At 44.7% G+C, this 19,017-nt stretch overlaps 1 protein-coding gene across 1 annotated transcript in view; it reads left to right on the top strand.

Annotated features, from left to right (window-relative positions):
• Positions 1–17,082, top strand: part of LOC111072263 (mediator of RNA polymerase II transcription subunit 15) — a 56,689-nt gene extending 39,607 nt beyond the window's left edge. Inside the window, exons 3-4 of the mRNA XM_022364002.2 lie at positions 1,668–1,706; positions 16,627–17,082. Of these exons, the coding sequence (XP_022219694.2) occupies positions 1,668–1,706; positions 16,627–17,042 (455 nt within the window). The 3' untranslated portion in view covers positions 17,043–17,082. The remainder of the gene's footprint in view (positions 1–1,667; positions 1,707–16,626) is intronic.
• The last annotated feature ends 1,935 nt before the right edge of the window (positions 17,083–19,017 follow it).

Below are 19,017 nucleotides of genomic sequence, written 5' to 3'. Positions count from 1 at the left end.
ATTTTTGTAGTCGCGCGACCCGCGGGGTGAAGATAATAAAGAGGTTAGGCCTAGAGCTCGTAAAACTTGAACAGTTTTGTGTTTTGTGTGTTTCTTTGAATATTTATATTCAGAGTTCATAAAAGTTGATCAAATCTCTGAGATTAGGCAATTGAATCGTGATTTTTGGTGACAATCAAACAGTTTATTGTGGCAATGGAAATGGGTCTGCATCTTATTTAGTGTATTAATTTGTACGTTTAAGTATTTGGAGCTGCTTTTCTATTTATTATTTTATCCACTTTTCAGACGTTTATTTACGCGTAGCAGAGACGAGCTCCACAGTCTGAGCACCAGCAGCTCGACTGCAATTAAACCCAAACCGCATTATCGCCGTCTGTGCCCCTGCCGTCTGAGCATATCTACTGCTCATCAGAAGTCCTCTGTTTTTGGGGTTACCAATACCGCAATGTCTGCGGCATGTGGAGAATTTTCCCATAAGACTGCAATTTTATCCTTTAATACTCTTCACAAAGGGTACAAGAGCTCTAGCACTCACGGGCTACTGCCCTCTACTTCCACACGATCTGCAGGGCATTAAATGACTCGACAACAGATAAAAGTGCTTCTTTTTTTCTTCTCTCCAATGGCTAGACATCATTTAGACCACCGTCAAGTAGCGAGGGAGAGGGAACAAAGAGCGAAGCTGTCGACTGCTTTGCGGTGATAACTGGGAATTAATTAAATGTCGCGGCGAATGAAATTAAAATTAAAATAAAAATACCAAAAGCTTTTATTTGGGACTACTTAAAGCGAAAAGGAAGCAAAGGAAGGAAGGACTTTGGAAGGCCTCTGCTTATCAGCGACCCATTAATAAGGGACTAAGCCAAAGATGTATGGATCGTGGACTACTGGCAGAGGGAACTTTTAGTTTAAGTAACTCCTTTACTCTCTTTCTCTGCCCACGTCTGACATTCGTTTCCGCCCTGTTTGGGGTTGCTCTTGTTGCATAAACAATAAATGCTTGCAACAATGACAAGGCAGTGGCAATGGTTGGGAAGAGCAAGGGGTAAGGGGTAATGGAAAGGCACTTCCTTTTGCGGCAAAACAATTGCAGCAGAAAAATTGCAACTTTTGACTTCCGCTCTAAAAGTTTAAATTCATTTCCGCCCCAAGCTTAAATTTGAGGCGAGAAATTAATTAGAAGTTTGCTCAGACACGCGACCGAGTCCCTCTCCATTCCTCCCTACCCTGTTGGACAGTGTTATCTGCGCCATTCGATCCGATCCGACTCATTGTTTGTTCGCCCTTTGTCTTGCCTCTGCCCCGCATTTCCTGCGATTGGCCAATTGGCAGACATTTTTTGGCAATTTTCAGCTATTTGCTGGAAGTGTTTCCGTTGGCGTAGAGTCGCAGATCGGAGTAGGATTTATGATATATTTTTCGATGCAGCTTTGCACTGCAATTAGTAGCAATTAATTTCGATTAACATTTGATAGGTGCCCCCCGGAGGAATGCACTCTCTCTCTCTCTCTCTCTCTCTGTGTGGGGCTATAGACAGACAAACAGTTTGCACTTGGAAGCGGAGTGACAGAGATTAATGGGTACCGCCGAAACAGAACCCTATCCTATGCAGAGAAGTGAAGCTGCTTCTAATCGAATTACTCTCTCTCTCTCTGTCTTTGCAGGCCTCAAGGATCCAAGCGTGGACAGGCATACCACTAAAGGTGAGTGCTTAACGTAGCTATAATTTTCACCAATACGATCCATTACGATCCTATCCGAAATTAATTAAGAAAGCCACTAGAAATGTAAATCGTCTGGAATGGTTTTCGAACCGAAAACCGAATAATTTTCAAAGCACAAAGTAACCAAAACAAAGGGATAACCCCACTATAACTACAAGGCACACTCCCCCCCACTTTCCACCACAATAACTATAAATTTCTCAGGCCCAAGGCAACCACAGGCCCTTTTTGAATCCCTTTCCCCTGTGTAGACATAAACCAAGCGGCTCTTTAAAACGCAATCAAGCTGAAAATTAATTAAAATTTTCAAGCGGCAAGCGGGATATGAAATTAATGCGCCATGCCCCCCGCTTCCCGCTTTTTGGGAAGGTAAAAGGCAGGGTTTAAATTAAAACACACTTGTTACTGTCTGAGACGATGGCTGTCTTGGAAGCTGTTGGGTCTCCGTCTCCGTTGGAAGTCGTCTCGATTTCATTAAAAATGTTTTTATGCTCGCATTATCCTTTCACTGTGGCTGTGACTGGGACTTGGCCAAAGACTTTTCCCTGACTTCCCCTTACAGGCAGCAGCAATTTAATTTGACTATGAAACGCTTGCCGCATCCTTGACACTTTCACTTTTACCACCCAACCCCACCAAAAAATCACCTCGGCTTACCACGTTCCGCTACCCTACCCCTTTTCTCCACGGGAAATGGCTTGTTTTAAGCAGCTTAAGCTTGTCGTTGACGTTGTCGCTTGTCGCTTGTCGTTTTGTCGTGTTGTTGGTGCTGTAAAGGTGCTCATAATTTCACGGTAACTGAACACACACGCGTCCTCCATTCGGCAGCCATTCGTGCCTGCTCTTAGCCCTTCCTTGAAGCATTCGCCACCGCAGTTTCCTTTGAATCAGCCTCAAACGGGGTGCGGAGTCAGAGAGCAGACATCTCTAGAAATCCAATAAACTTGAGTGCGGCGGAGTCGCTGTAAGCTTCGGATGTGTGGAGTTTTGGTCATTGCTTTTAGAGAGAACTTTTCCATTGTTTGGATAGTTTTCACAAAAGAGAAGGAGCTGGAATGTAGCGGCAAATGAATCAAAGAAGTTTTTTTTTTAAATGAAGAATCGACAAACTTCGATCCGAACAGCCCCGTCCCATAGCCGGGGTGCCTGTCTCACAGTTGTCTTTATTAGATTTTGATGAATGTTGCTGATGACTGGAAAAAAATGATATACTCATTGCATGCTCTGGGGCCATTGAATGGGAATTCATTTCGGTTTATTCATATGCTTTTAAGCGAATTAGTCTGGACAGCTAATGTGATAAATGCAGATAGAGTGGGAGGGAGAGGTATCTTGTCTGGTGAACCCTTCATAATTATGCTTCGGCTGCAAGTCATGCCATAGGCAGGAAAACTCATCTATTTTAGCTCTTCCCCACCTCTCTACCCAGCTGACTCCTGCTCCATCTAGGAAATTCCACTTTAATCTCATAAATCACAAGCTAAAAGAAAAACAGGAGCATCAACTGACTGGGCAGAGGAAGAGGGCAGATCAGGGGCGCATACCACACATATCATAGCATTTAACATATTTCACTTAGGCAAACATTTAATCCGGCAACTTGTCTGGCATCCAGCTACAGCAATGGCACGGCGATGGGCTGCTTCTCCTGCTCCACTGAGGCAACAGCGAAGCATAGAACATATTCCGAGTGGCGGCAACATTTTCATTTCCGTTGGCGTTTTTATTTTTATTTCATATTGCACGTTATCAAATAATGAATATCAAATGTAATGCTTATCATTTATTTGCCAAGAGCCCCCGAAACCGAAACCAAACTGCGAGCTGGGGAGCAGCGCTCTTCCTCGCTCCCTCTGCCTTCGTTCTGTCTGACTCTCTGCCTGCCTGCCTGCCTGCCAGGTGGCAACATATTATAATATTTACTTAATTTTCATTTCTAATTCGGTCTCTCCCTTCGTTTGCCTTTGAGGGAGGCACGACCACAAGAGGACCAAGACCCAAACCAAAACCAAAACCAAGACCAAGACCAAGACCTTGGCCCTGGCATAAGGCAAACTGGAAGTAAGAAAGAAAGCAGCCTGCATAATCAGCGAGAGTCTCATAGCCAAACTTTGTTGTTTGTGTGCCGCAGAGTCAAGTGATTGGGTGGGTGGGGGTTCGGGGGTGGTGCTTCTAGTGGCTTGGCTGGGGGTTGGGATGGGCTGGACTGGGAGATGCGATGTTGATGCTTGCAGGTGGCTTAAGCTGCGTCTAAAGCGATAACGTCAAGTATTTGAATTTTTAATAAAATGAAATGCGAATCCCTCTTTCGAGAATGAGAGCCGCCACAGTGAATGCCAGGTACTCTTTCCTGGCACAACCATCTGTTTCTGTGAAATGTCTGCATACCCAAAGAGCACTCAGACCAGCAGATATATTCAAATACGATTCGTGGCCGCCATTTTTCCTGTCACTGGCTGTGAAAATTCACAGCTTTTCCTCGCTGGCTTTGGCCAGGCTAATCTTTTGGTCAGCTAGCTCCACTCCATCCTACGAGCCATTTCTGCTGCCCCTCGGATGTCTGTCGCCTTGTTGTCTATTCCCTTTTTTGAAATTCCAATTTGAATGCTTCGTGGTTTCTTCCTCGAATGGGTGTGGGTGTGAGAGTGGGTGGTGGGTGCCAGGAGGGACGGGCAACCAATATTATATTATTCAAGCCATCGCATTTGTCTGCGTATCCCTCTGTTGCCTCCGTTCGTTGTACTTGAAAATCGTAATTAGAATTGGTAATGTATTCAAATTGACTTTCATTTCCGCTCGTTCGTTTGTTCGTTTGCTTGCTCGTTGATTCCTTCATTTGTTTTACGTTTTTGTGTGGATTTTCTTCATCAGGATTTTTGCGCTTTTAGCGGCCCGGTCTGTCGACAAGATGAGAGCCGATACCGCCAGTCGGATATCTATCCAATGATTCGTTTTATCCACTTTAAATGCCACTGCCACCAAATGATCAACTGCCCAGACAACGGACCTTGCCACACAAAGGAACTTTCGATTATCGAGAGAGCCGAGAGGATACACTTTTTCCATCCATATTTCAAAATCTCTGAACGTGAAAGTTTCCTTTCCAACCGGCGAAACTTTGAAGAAATGAGAAGGAGTGGTAGTGGGAGTGGGAGCGGAAGGGAGAATGGCAAAGAAACTGAAACTTTTACTGGCTGGAACGCAGCGAAACCGTAAAGAATTCAACTAATAAAAATCAGGCATTCAAGTGCGAAAAAATCGCGAAAAGCATCATCAAATAATGTGCCACTCAAACTGAACCCCAGCACGCCCACGCCCCCGCCCACGCCCGTGCCCCATGCCGCGTGCCACCACCATTGGAGTTGAATCCACCGAAAGACAAATAGAAAAGAAAAGAAAAGTAAAAGGCAACTTTGGAACAAAATAAAACTATGCGGAGATACAGAGAAAGACTTCGAGAGGGGGGAGGGGAGACGAACTGCAAAAAGTTTCTCTAACCCGAATAACCGACCGAAAACCGAAAATAATAGAGGACTCTAGAGATGGTAGCGTGAGGATGAAACTCTATGAGGCACTCTACTAAAACTCGAATTCTAGATCTTATTACAAATGATTTTACAGCTAAGAGTGCTTCGTGTCACGAACACAACCCTACCCCCGACCCAGAGCCATACGTCATCGGGAAAAACTTCGATAGGTTTTTGCCCGAGAGCGCGGCGTGTCTCCATTTGCCGTGTGGGTGAGGATTGGGATGCGTCTTTGCTGGCCACATATTTCCGCTGCCACGAAGCGTGCGAAGTATTTTCCCTCATGTGTGTGTCTGCGCAGCGGAAAAGCAATTTTCCTTTGTGTCGTGCACAGGTTTTCACTTGGCATTGTCTTCCTTCCGCACTGAGCTGGCAAATTTGTTGCAACCGAAATAAACACTTTATTAAATGCATTGGAATAAGCGTCAGGCATTTGAGCAGCGAAAGGAAAACTCTCTGCGATTTCCACACATGTGTGATTCCAGCTGAAGCAGGAGGGCGGACAAAGGATAAACTTTGAGCCAAGCGTATTTGGTGCTAAGCCCGAGTGAGAGTAAGAGATTCGAAATGTGAGCAGAAAGTGGATTGCTAATGCACTCCAAAGGGTGGCACGGGATGTTTCTGGATGGGGCCCAAAAAAAAAACATCCGACATAAATATCCCCTTCGAACAGGCAAAGGTCCTTTAGAAATTATTACTTATTTATTTGCAGCTTTCTTTGCATCTCTCTCGTCGTCTGTTTTGCCCCTCCCCCCAGTTCCAGGTTGCCAGTTTGTCAGTCGGAAAACCTCGCTCCGATTATAATCGATGCCAGGAATCAAATTATGCTAGAATTGAGATTGATTTTTTATTCAATTTTAATGCGACAAATGCAGGCAGATAAACAGACGAAGGAAAGGACTCGTCGCACACACACACACATGGCCCGAAGCTCCTGGCCCTAAACAGGGACCCAAACCTCAACGAACACGTGGCTGGGTAGCTGGCTGCACACGGGGGAGTCACACTGGATTAGGTCGTCCTCCGAGGTCCTTATGGGGAACTTTTTGAATATTACAACATAAATCGATTAGCTTCTAGCAGTCTGTGCTTCATCCCACCCTCATGCATACATACATACATACATACATACATGTGTGTGTGTGTGTGTGGGTGTATCTCTGTGTGTGGGAGGGTGTCTGTGTTGTCACTGATTGACACTTGAAGCGAAATTTTTTTGCTTGCTGCTGTTTGCTGTTCCTCTTCCAGCATATCTCGCCATTGATATGCGTCCCATCCACTTGACTCTGTGCAACGACAACGACAACGACAGCGACTCACAAGGATGTGAGGGCCAGGATGAACGTCGAGGCCAGGCTTCATCTAATAAGCATCCACACACACATAACACATAACACATAACTCCACTCTGGCACTCTGACGGTGCTCCAGCGACGAGTTGGCAGCTCATCAATACACACAGCTTCATCATCAGCTCCGGATCGGGGCTGGCAAATTGGCTTTCAGCTTCTGGCTTGGCCCGATTTCTAGCATAAATTGAAAGGAAATTAAACATTGAGTGGGTGGTGTGGGGTTGGAAATGAGCAGGGAATTTTCCTTCTTTGAGCTCCAGGGGAAATTGTTATGTGATAATTGTTTGGCTCTACTTCTTCCCTACCGGCGATTGCATTTTTTTTTTTGATTTGCAGTCCAAAAGAAAAAAAAAACGGCCCAAAAGTGGAAATGTGTCAAAGGTAAAATAAATCTATGGCTGCCATCGAAGTAGAGCCTGGACTGGATCAAAAGTTTAGCTGTTTGTCGAATGGCTTATACCATTTCCGTCTGTTTGTGCAGTAAATTACATTTCAATTTAGATCACAACACATCATCAACGGCAACGGGCACTGGAGCTGTGGGACCACCAGTCGAAAACAGACAGAAATCTGCTGAGCAAATACTCAAAGCCTTAACCTCAGAATCGGGCCAAACACAACTGAACAAACTGCAATTAGCGCACACATGGGTAAATAGTATGACAAAATTTCCAGCAGGCGGGGGGAATGCCTAGGGGTGGATTCAGATTCAGCTTCAGCTTCAGCTTCGGGTTGGATTTGAAGCGCAACGACACGAGCGGAGCGGATAAGGTATAATTTAACACAAATCAAAGGGAAAATGTGTCGCGAATTCGGAATCGAACTCATAGATACTTCCTGTACTACACGTGAGGGAATGGAACCAGCCGATAAAGGGGTTTCGGTTCGTTCTAGTCGATGGATGAGTTATGGGGCAGATGAAATCAATTGTCTTGACAACAGACGTAGCAGCAGCATCAGCAGCAGCAGCAGCAGCAGCAATCCTACCTATCCTATTGTGCAATATTCTACGGAAGGGCTTTAAAGCAAAAGAATTCCGCAATTCCGCAATTCCAGTCCTCTGCCTCTTTCTTCTTTGTAGTCCAATTAAAAGGGTTTGTCGTTTGTCGCTGAAAGGATTCACTTTATTATCATTGAGGGGATTTGGCTGAGGGGATATTCCATTTTTGTAGTTGCTCTGCCATCCAACCATCCATCCGTCCATTCATCCTCCACTCCATTCTCGGCTAGTACCTGAAGATACATCCGAGTCGAGTTTCATGCTTCGGTCGTTCGGCAATTTGTTGTCGCGGCTGTTGACTTTGTCATTTCACTTTTTCCCTTTTTGATTTTCCGCTTTCGGACCGCTTTTCGACCTTAAGCTTTAATTGCAAGACTTTCCCAGGCAGTGATGGGGGGTACTATGATTTTCCGTAGATGCTTGTAACGCAGAGAAAATTAACTAATTCCATAAGCAGGAAGAACCTGCAAGGGTATTTAATACGTCAGCCCCCGCACTGCTATTCTTCTTTCCGTTCTGTTTTTTTTTGTTATTCAGGACTCACCCACTCATCGTGACAAAGTTGGTTTGGCTTTGTTTTTGAAGCTCCTTCTCGTGGGAAACTTTTGCAAGAACATGTCAAGTTCTCATCATCATCATCGTCACAGCCTCATTCTGCGTTCTTTTTGCTGCCCGAGCAGCGTTGTCTGGTTGTAATTATCACGCTAATGAATCAAGTGTACTCGCTTGTAACTAATTGATATGAGAAAATGACATTGGCTTTTCATTGTTCACAGAACTGGTCCACAGAGAGTGTAGAGCGCAGAGCGTAAAGCGGAGCAGGGGTTGATTCGATGGAAATCATAACGAAAAAAAACTTCTGCCGCGTGTGTGCTTTATGGGCAGGGGGTTGTAGATGTGAAAGCGGGTGGTGCGGTGTTCCACATCGATTTGCATGTGAATTTTCCTTATTAGCGGAAAACTAATGTTCAAAAGAAACCCCCTATGTTAAATCAGATAAAAATTAGTAAAAGTGAAAGGAAATTCACAAATATTTATATTAAATATTCGGGTTTTTAACTAAAATATAGGGATTTTAAATATAATTCACTTTGATTTAAACATATATTTATTAATATATTTATTTATATTTTTAATACGAGACATTTTAAAACTAAATGTTGCTAAATACATTTAAGCACGGAAAATATTTAATTCAAATAAAAAAATCGGACAAATATTTAATGTAAATGTGTAAAATAATTTAATCTCAATAAATATGTAGAATATTTAAATCGCGTTTTAATAAAAAATATGAAACGTATATTTAATGGAAAAAATGTTTGTTTTTAATATGAAATATATTTACTTGAAATCAAATATTTCATATTTAATGTCTTGGGAAGACACTTTCTTCTCGCTGGCAAAATCGAATGGTATATATTTATAAATCCATGTGTAAATATTAAAAATATTAAAGTAAAGACAACAGAGACCCTTGATTAGAAATAAAAATGTTGCTTCATAATTGTGTTGAACTTTTATGCCTGAAATATGTAAACTTTTCCCAAATGAATTTTCACGATTGCTTTGCTTGACTTTCACCGTTTTACTTTTATTCCCTGGCCCTCGCATCTCTCCAGGGAATTCCCCACCGGGAGCTTGTTAAGCGATTTTTCCCTTCAGGTGGAGAATGGCGATGATGATGAGGCTGATGGGTTCTGTTTCGCCGTTGATGACTTTCGGCTCCCTGGAGTATTTTCGCTTAGTAATAACTGCGATTGTATTTATATTTATTGTTATTTAGCATAAACAACTTTGCTCAAATTGCAAAAAGAAAACCTTATAGGATGAGGGGCAAAAAACTTTGCATAAGCCGAACCGAGCCGCTGCGGCGGCAATCAATTTCAATTTTTTAAGCCCTTTACCGAGGACAACATTTTTAATTAATCGTCGGATTACCAGTAGCTGCAGGACGATGGTCGTGGCTGCAGCCCTGGCCAGCGGTTTACTGTCCTCGGTCCTCGTCCATCCCATTCCATTCCATCCCATCCCATCCAGCTGTCCACTTTTTCCATTATCTGTGCCATTTATTCTATTTTTGTCGCACAACTCAACTAAACGAGCGACAAATTGCCAGCGAACGGTCGACCAAGTGCCCGGCATCATCCTGGGTCCTGCTCTGCTCTTCGTCCTGCGGCTATGATGAACTTTCATTGTCTACTGCTCTGCGCTCCGCTCTGCTCCGCGGCGGCGGCGGCTTAATCCTTCCACGCTTTGTGTCATCAATGCGTCCGTGCCACTTGTGATGGATTTCGGAGCCATAGTTGGGCATCGTGCATCGGGCATTCCGGCCATATGGTCAGAAGTGTCATGGCAACATTCAGAGCGGATTGTGGATTGCGGACTGCGGAGGAGGGCCGCAAGAAGATTTCATTCACTTCGTTTTACTCGCATTGTGGTTTTGGTCTCTGGCGCCCCGAAAATCTGTTTTGAAAACCAATAAATCTGATTTATTGGCTGGCCTCTCCGCCTCGCCCTATGACTGATTCTGTCCAACTCTATCTATGGGCTACACATCACTGTGTGTCCCTTCATTTGTGATTTAAGCTGCAGCTCTCTCTACTTTTTTTCTACGCTGCATATAATGATGAAGTGCTGTATGATGGTTTACACTGGTGGGGCTGTGTCAATAGCTCACGAGAATGGACCGAAAATTGAGGATTAAAAGCTGATGAATAGCACCAAACTATGGCGCGGGGGAGAGTCAACAATTATTCAAAGTTCCACTCTGTGCTAATCATTCACCCACTGGCTTGGAGTCAGAGTCCCCATTAGCTGACCAGGCAGGCATCGGCATCCTCCATCCCCCAATTATCATCATCAAAGTCCATCCGAGCAAAAGCAGAAGCGAAAATCGTAAATCACAAAAGGTGCCATGAGCCAAACACGGCACGGAAAAATTGTTAAAAATAATGACACATTTCCCACATCTCTCCATTGGGTCATCATCGATGGGAGGGGAAATGGCAATGGCTCTGGGAATGTGAATGGGGGGGGCAGTAACCCGTCGTCGTTGTCATCATCATCGTTAGAGAGGCGCAAATCTGCGCTCTGGGCAATGTTATTGTTACAATCGACACCCGACGCGTTAAAAACACACACCACACACACACAGAGAGAGAGAAAGATTCACGTAAACGAGCGAACAAGCGGGAATGAGAGTGTGGTTCAGCGTATGACCCGTGGCGTATTTCGGTTTTGACCAACGCTATACGCTATGAGTATGTATTCCCAATACCAATCCCCTGCCACTGCTATGCCATTCCCATTGCCATTGCCACATCTCTCTCAACGGGGGTGTTGACAATTCAAACGCAATAATTGCGACTGCGAACCGCACGATGCTCGACGGGACTCTGTATTCGAGATTCGAGCGAAAGGTGTGGCTCTCGCTGTCGCTCGTACGCTCGTCCGCTCGTTATGCCGTGTTTGACACAATGTCAACTTTTTGTAATAAGTTTTTGCTTTGGCCCTGGCCCTGGCCATAAAAAGTGGAATACGAAGTAGCATTTTCAGTGTAGTGTACGGGGCCAGTGCTAATGGCAGTTGCAGTTTGCTTTGATCTCCGCAGCACCCGGGGGTAGTTCAATCTACAATCTGCACCCCGTGTCAGACGAGACGCAGTTTTAATGAACCCTCTTTGCCTCAGCCCCCTAGCCTAGCCCACTGCGGGGTCTGGTTCTGGGTCTGCTTCTGGGTTGTTCTCTTGTTGCTGATTTTTGATCCTGTTACCCATTGTGGCCATTGTTCTCGCACTCTCGCATTCATCATTCGCCCTTGCCCTGGCCCTGGCTCTGTTCCTGGCTTCTTTTTGTTGGTTATTTTCTTTGCTTCCTTTTTTTTTTTTGACTGGGTGTTTATTATTAGCCTGGCAAATACATCCGCACGGCAGCCGGCGATCCTTTTTTGCCTTTTCAGCTTCGTTCTATTCAGATGAGCTGCTCTCTGGGCATTGTGTCGGGCACAGCGCTGAATGTTGGTTTAATGAGTTGAATATGTCAATGGTCTCGTCTCCCCTCTCGCTGGCTGGCTGTGTGCGTCGTGCAGGGGGCAGGGGCAGGGGCAAATGTAGTCATTAGCATTTGAATATTACGCAAAATATTTGGAAAAAATGGAAACATGTAAAGGAAACGCATTTTTAGTGGTGCGGCAGCCTCAGGCGGACTTTGGAAATAAATTCAGCCGAAAAATTAAAGAAAAAATAATAGAGTTTTGGTGTACTTTGAAAAAGCTCTGCCAGATCGCTTTGCATGTGCATGTGAAAGCTTTCCCTTATTTGCATTTACTTTCATTTCAATTGTGGCATATGTTCAAGGACCCGAGCCAGTGGCAGACAATTGTATGCACCGCAGAGCTCAGCCGTTGAATGGCCACAGAAGCCGCCAGAAACACATTGACAAATTGCACAAATGGTGTACTTATCGCACTGGGAAAGCGGTGGATGAGAATGAGGCTGAGGATGAGTGCCGAGCGGGACTCTACTCTACTTATCGGAGCGTTATCTTTCCGCTGCCGGTGCTCAGCAAACCGCGAAATCGAATCCATAGATCAAGCGAGTGAACGAGTGAAAAAATTAAAACCGATTCAGCTCGCTCTCGGGATTCATCTGATAAATGAAAGGCAGCGCCGAATGTTTGCAATTGCTTTGACATGTTGGACAACAATGGAGTAGAATGGACGGCCTTCAGGGAGTGGGTAGAGAGGGTAGAGAGAGAGAGTACAGCACAGCGCGACTTAAGCCACTGACAAATGCGATTGCCTATAGAAATTGAAAAACCCGAAATGGAAGTAGAAGTAGAAGCAGCAGCAGCATCAGTTAGCAACCCTTGAGGTCCATAGATCCTTTCCTTTTGTGGGCATCCTGCTCTGGGCATTTGCATTGATTTCAATTAATTTGCTTGTTGTTGTCCCTGATCCATGCCCGTGTTGTTCCGATTGCGTGATTGTAATTGATATTTGCTTTGGTTTGGGTTTTTCGGGCTGGTGCGAGTCAAGTGCTTCCAACCCCCCTTCCCGGCCCTTCACTGCCCTTTGCTTTACCATGGCCAATGGGAATTATGTAAATGCCAAACATGCATTAGAGGACGGACGAGACTTGGCTCCCCGCTTCTGGTCCTTGGCCCAGTCCACCTCTAAGCCTTCCCTGGAATTATTCAGGCAGATAACTTCGGGCCCTTCTTCAACGCTGAGCTGTGCGAATTTTCCAATCCGTGCAGAGATACTGCTGGGCTGCGAGGGTGACAACAGCCAACTGTCATTGACAGCTTTGCTGGCTTCATCTTCATCCTTCAGCCAGGGACAACAAGGTGTTTTCCCCCCCGTTCTTCTCCAGCGGCTTTGTCTTTTCCTTTCCGGCTAAGAATGAGTCGGCGGCATTTCGCATTTCCCCCATTTGCTTTTAGTTTTGTGAATTTCAAATGCCGCGACATCTGTTCAAGTGTCCCAGGGCTCAGGCGCAATCCTTGCGCGATGCTAATGCGTTTAGTCCATCTCTGACAGGGTGTGAGGAGTGGAATGGGAAAGAGCTTAAAGAACCCCCAAACCACACCTCTTATGCAGCTCCTCTCAGCACTTAATTTTCCCCCCTAATTGCAGCAATTTGAATGTTTAATGCAAATCAAAATAAAATTGTCCAGTCTAATTATTTTTAATTTTAGTCTGTAGCCTGTAACCCCCCCCTAGACACATCACCAAATTTGTTGGTTGTCTCGTTTGAATCGTGCGTGTGAAAACCAATTGGTTCCATCGCCTGCTGGCTGTCCATAAATAGTTGATGCGGGGATCGATGGGTGTGGGTCTGTGTCCTTGGAAGAATATGTATATTTGGAGTAATTCAAATATTTATGGGGGAGTTAGCATTTATTTATCAAATTTTTTTTAGCTCGGGGCTGAATCGAATGGAAAGTTTTCAATCGCTGTACAAAGTTTTTCCAACGAACCAACTTTTGTTGCCTGCCCTCCATTTTGGGGGCTTGGCTTGCCTTTAATTGTTAATTGGCTGCATCGATTGTTAATTGTTCCGCAGACCTGATTGCGGCCATTGTGAGTGAAAAGTTTCGAGTGCTTTCGTCTGGCCAAAGTTTTTCGTAAATCGAAACAAAAGGTGCGCTGCTCCTCCGATTGCGGATTGATTGGTTGCTGAATTAATTACGTGAATTACATAATCCTCCCCCCTAGTGGCAGTCCATCATCCCATCCCACCCCATCCCATCCCCCATTAAGCCATCACAAGTTGAACTTTAAGTTTTCTCCACTCTGGTGTCCTGGGACGATTCCTCGCTTATAATTCATGTTGATGTACCGTTGATAATTCGGGAAAGCCAAAGCAACAAAATAGCAGACCATTTCAAGTGTCACCAGATCCATTCCCAGTCCCATTACCATTTTCATTTCCATTTCCAGCCGTTGCCCATTTTTTATGTATTTTTCTTTTAACAAAATTTTTTTTTTTTGTCAAATTTACACTTGGCCAACAAAAGCGGAACAGCAACAACAAAAGGCACACAACTAACAATACACATCCCCCCTATAAGTCCCCACCCAATTGTTCCCCCCCATTTTCTAGGGTTGCCTGATTGCGCAATGCCTCCCGGGGTACAGTCCCAGTCCCAGTCCCAGTGCCATAAATAAGGGCAACATTCAATGCAAATTGGACTATTTACGCAAATTTTATTGCCACACAATTTTTATATATTTATCTTTCTTTCTGTTGTTGCTAGTTTTCTTCTATAGATGTGTGTGTGTGTGTGTGTATAGAATGCTTTATTCCTTTGTTGTTGCTAATATTTTTGCATCCCCTCCATTGAGAGTTGGCTGGCTGGGCCCCAAGCGTCTACTAAACCAGGCAATTTCAATGTTGCTTCCTTGACTTTCACTTTGGCAGAGTTTTCGTTTCCCTTACAACTCAACACAGCCTCAACATCGGTTTGGAGGAAACCCTTTTCCAGCTCGGTCGAATTATGCGATTTTGTGTCATTATTTCGTCGCTAAACGAAGCGGATTTCTCTCCCCATACTCCTGAAAATCTCCTGAAAATCGTTGGGTAGCGGAATGTGTTTTTTATTGACATTTAGACGCGTCGCAGATTTGGAGCCCGAAATCAACGGGTTGCGTCTGTGTTCCTGTCCGGGCCTGCCAATATTGCCTATGGCGGCGGATCTGTGTCATAAAGCGGGTGGTGGTGGGGATTTACCAATAAATTCGTTCTAGTGAAAATTTATTGACATTGCTTTTTAAACCGCGACGCGTGTTGTGCCCCCACAATTTTATCGCCAGGAAATTGACATTGAAGTCTTGGTCTGGGACTGAATGGAACTGACCTTTAAAGCGGAAGATATTGGCATATAAATAGGTAAATTGAGCAGAGGTAATGGCTGGTTAAAAAAGCTCCTTTTGCAATGATAAGCTAAACATATTTTTACAAATTAAAGTGGAGGAGAAGGAAGACTCGTAAAGGCCCCAGAATATTTGTGTGCTGCTGTTTGGAGCCGAACTGGCCGAACTGCTCCGTTTTTTGCTCGTTTAGTAGTTTTCCACTCAAGAAAAATATCTGGAGAAAATACTAAATATTCCAAGCTAAACTGAAGGAGATTTCTGTCACAACTATATTCGATATTTTATTATTATCTATTGCTGGAAAGATGTTTGTCAAACAGGCAAACAAAAATCTGTCAGAGTTCCTGTATTTTCTCGCGGAACCTGATGTGGACACATCACAGTTGGGGGACTCATCCTCGGAGCTTGCTCCGTAAAATTCGAAAATATCCAAACGTAGAAACGTCACGACTGTTTTTTGTGTTGTTTTCAGGGATCGAAGATCGCATGGGAAATGTGTGTTGAGGTGTAATTTACGTGCTCTGCTACTTACTTATGTTTCCATCGCACATTCCCACGTTCAGGCAGACACACAAAAGAGCCAAAAATTAAGTGAGTTATTGGCTCGTTATCTTTCGCACTTAATATTTACACAGTTGGGGCCCACTACCGAACAAATCAGAGTGTGAAAGACCCAAAGGGGTGTCTCCCCCTACCCCCTCTCTGGCAGGCAGTCAGTTTACCCCTAATTTTGTCGCTTGTGTTGCTTAAAATTCAAACAATGTGTTGATGCCTTCACACCAACCGAAAACATGCATAATTAATATGCAAAAAGCGGTAGCAGCGCCAGCATCAACAACAACAACAACAAAAACAACAACAAACTCGTTGTCGGTAAGGAGCAACTTTTCCGAGCGGGCTGCTTGTGGAAAATTGAAAGGGTTAGCATAATTTTTTCGGGCAGGGCAGCAGCGAAGTGTCGCCGGAGGAAAGCGAGAGAGAGAGAGGGAGAGGTGACATTTTGCTTTTTGCCTGCTTCATTATCACAGCTTCCGCGTCAACATTATTTCCGCAAAACTGAAGGAGAGAGAAAGAGAGAGAGGGAATATACCCTTGCCTTGAAGAGGGTATTACGACTTTAACAGAGAAGACAAGCATTTCCGCCTCCAGATATTAATATTTCCGTGCCTGTTTGAGTTTCTCCATACATCAAACAAAATTAATAGAAATCGGATGACTAAATTCTATATTTATGCCAAAGTCAGTGGAACTGCAAGGGTATTAAGAGCTTCGGCAGCATACCTTTCGTACTTGTCATTGACATGCATAATTCATATGAGAAAAGCAACAATAGGCGGCTACGATGAGCGGAGGAAATGTGAAAACCCCAAACACAGCAGCGAAAATGCTTTAAATTGAAGCAAACGAAGACACACAAGCACACACACACACACATGCCCCTGGACTCATTTGCATATTTCAATGCATGCAATTAGGCGTAAGGAGAAGTGGTCGATGGCTGGGATGGGATGGGGAGCAGCGGGTAGCAACTGTCATGACAAGAAAAAAAAAACAATTTTCTTTTGCTTTTTTTAACAAATTTTTTTGTCCTTCGAAATGTAAGCTTCAGTTTTAAACGTATTTCTCTCTGCTCTTCTTTTCAGCCAAATCACGGCATTTTACGGTGAATGGTCTGAGTGCCAATAACACGCTTCAGCAACAGCAGCAACAGCAGCAGCAGCAACAATATAGCCTGCAACCATCGAATGACACTCGCAACATATACAACAATCCCTATATACCACCCCAACAGCAGCAGCAACAGACCCTGCAGCAGCAACAGCAGACCCTGCAGCAGCAACAGCAGACCCAGCAGCAGCGTTCTGCTCACCTGTTCAAGGCTCTGGCTGCATCTACTGCCGGGGGCAGTAATAGTCTAAGCCATCCCTACGACTTCTCCAACTCGTCCTCTTCGTCGAATGCCAATAATGAGCATCAAGGATCATCGTCTTCAGAAGCAGAAAATGCTTTTTTAACTCATAATAACGGTAAGTGCGGTACAATATATGGAATGGGATGAAAGTTGGGCTAAAACTGGTCAATATTCAACCATAAGCAGTGGAGTGGACTCTGCACAGTTGCCGGTGCAGGAAGATGCATAAAATGCATAGCCAGGAAATTGAATTAAAACTCTAGCAATTAAAAACACAACTTTCCGGGTCCTAAGTAATATTTCCTCTTCCGCAATGAATCAGGAAAACAACAGGAACAAGAAAAACTTGCCCACCTGCCCGGCTGGCTTGCCAGCTTGCCATAATTTGCACGCAATTTGCATTTCAAGTGGCCAATTCCTTCCATTTCCTGCGTTGCCTTGCCTGTTCCAGGGCTCTGCTCTGCTCTCTCATCATCTTCAGTTGGGTAGAACCAGTAGTTGGCTCCTTCCTGCTCCTGCTCCTTCTCCTTCTCCTTGTTTCCCTTCTAATTACGTCTCACAAAAAGGTGACCATAGCTCAGAGTCTCAGAGTCTCAGCGTCTTTGTGGCTCAGACTGGGAGCCAAAACTTGGCTTGGCACCCACTGCGGCAGCGTCGGCAGTAAGTGAAATTTATGTGAGTGCTTATAATTTGTAAAAGTAAACGGACCAGTTAAAGGTACAGCAGGGGAGAGGAAGGCTCAAAAGTTGCTGCTAAATGAGAGTTTGCTTTGCAACAAATTACACAGAGGATCGCTGGGCAAGAGGTGTGTGTGGACTTTAGATTTATGCGGGTGCAGCTAGCAACGCGGGGGGATTGAGGATGAATCGGAATAGGAATTCCAAAGAGATATCTCAATCGAAACGATTGAGTCGTCACAAAGCTGTATTCTGCTGAACAGGAAGCAAAACCAATGCAGATATTGATCTGTGAATCATCTAAGGACGGTGCCCAGTACTTTTCCCGCTCAGGGATTACAGGCTGAACTACTTTCTGATCTGATCTTCGTCTACTTTCACTAAACATCTATCCTTAAAGCTCTTTCTGAAGCGCTTCTCCTGTCTGTCTGTCTGTCTGTATCTCCTCTGCCCGTTGTCATTTGCTTGGCCCAACGAGCAGTAACAACAAATCACGACTCTGGCTTTTCTTAGCTCCATTGTTGGCTTCCTTCTTGGGGTCTGGCCATAAAATGTGGCAAAGTGCAATTGCCTGGCCGGGGTCGTGCCGTGCCGGCCCGGCCCTGGCCGTGCCTGTCCTTATTGGGCGTAGGTCTAGCAGACGCCGCCGCCAGTTATGCAATAAAAATCATTAAAAATATAAAAATGAAAGCGGGAAACTTAACAAGCAGTCAGGCTCCTGGTCGTGCTCTGCCAGCCTCCTGCAGACGTTGAGGCTGAGGCTGATGAAGCCATGAGAAAGGAATTGAAAGAAAAAAAACCCCACAGACGCTGCAAGGAGATGCATCGTTGTTGTAGCAAGTAACAGGAAACTAAACGAGCACCCAGCGCCATAAACTTAAATCACGATTAAAAGTGTGATTATCCTTGTGGCGCTACAAATCGCCGCTGCAGCTGACAACACACACACACACACACACACAGGACGAGGACGAGAACGAGGACATAACAACCGCCTGTCCTGTCCTGCTGTCGTGCTATCCTGTCCTGCTTCTGCACTGCTTCCTTTAGGGGCCCCTTGTAGTTCTGTTGTTGCAGTTGTCTGATTTTATATCTTTACAACCAGGCGCGGCTGTGGATGAGTAGACAGAGTGGTAGTCGATGTTGTAGTTTGGGGTCTGGATTTCCAGCAGGACTCGAGGTCGAGCGAGTCCTCCTTTGTGTGTTGGGTTCTGTTTTGTTTTGACTCGACTTGTGTATGGCCCATGGCTACATAGTGTTGCCCCTCCAATGAAATCGGAGTAGTTGGCCGCAAGATGCTGGCAGCTAACTAAACTCATGCCCGCTGGCAGATGTCGATTTTGGCTTAAAGCGTTGCATTCAAATAGTTTCCATAATTAATTGCACTTCAATACATTGATTAGACTAGTTTTGCAATAGAAAATACAAGAATTTGTGTTGCATTT

The sequence above is a fragment of the Drosophila obscura genome, unplaced genomic scaffold, assembly GCF_018151105.1.
Source record: "Drosophila obscura isolate BZ-5 IFL unplaced genomic scaffold, ASM1815110v1 contig_1, whole genome shotgun sequence".
Taxonomy (NCBI): Eukaryota; Metazoa; Arthropoda; class Insecta; order Diptera; family Drosophilidae; genus Drosophila; species Drosophila obscura.
The sequence above is the reverse complement of the archived record's forward strand: the minus strand, read 5'-3'. Positions and strand labels throughout refer to the sequence as shown.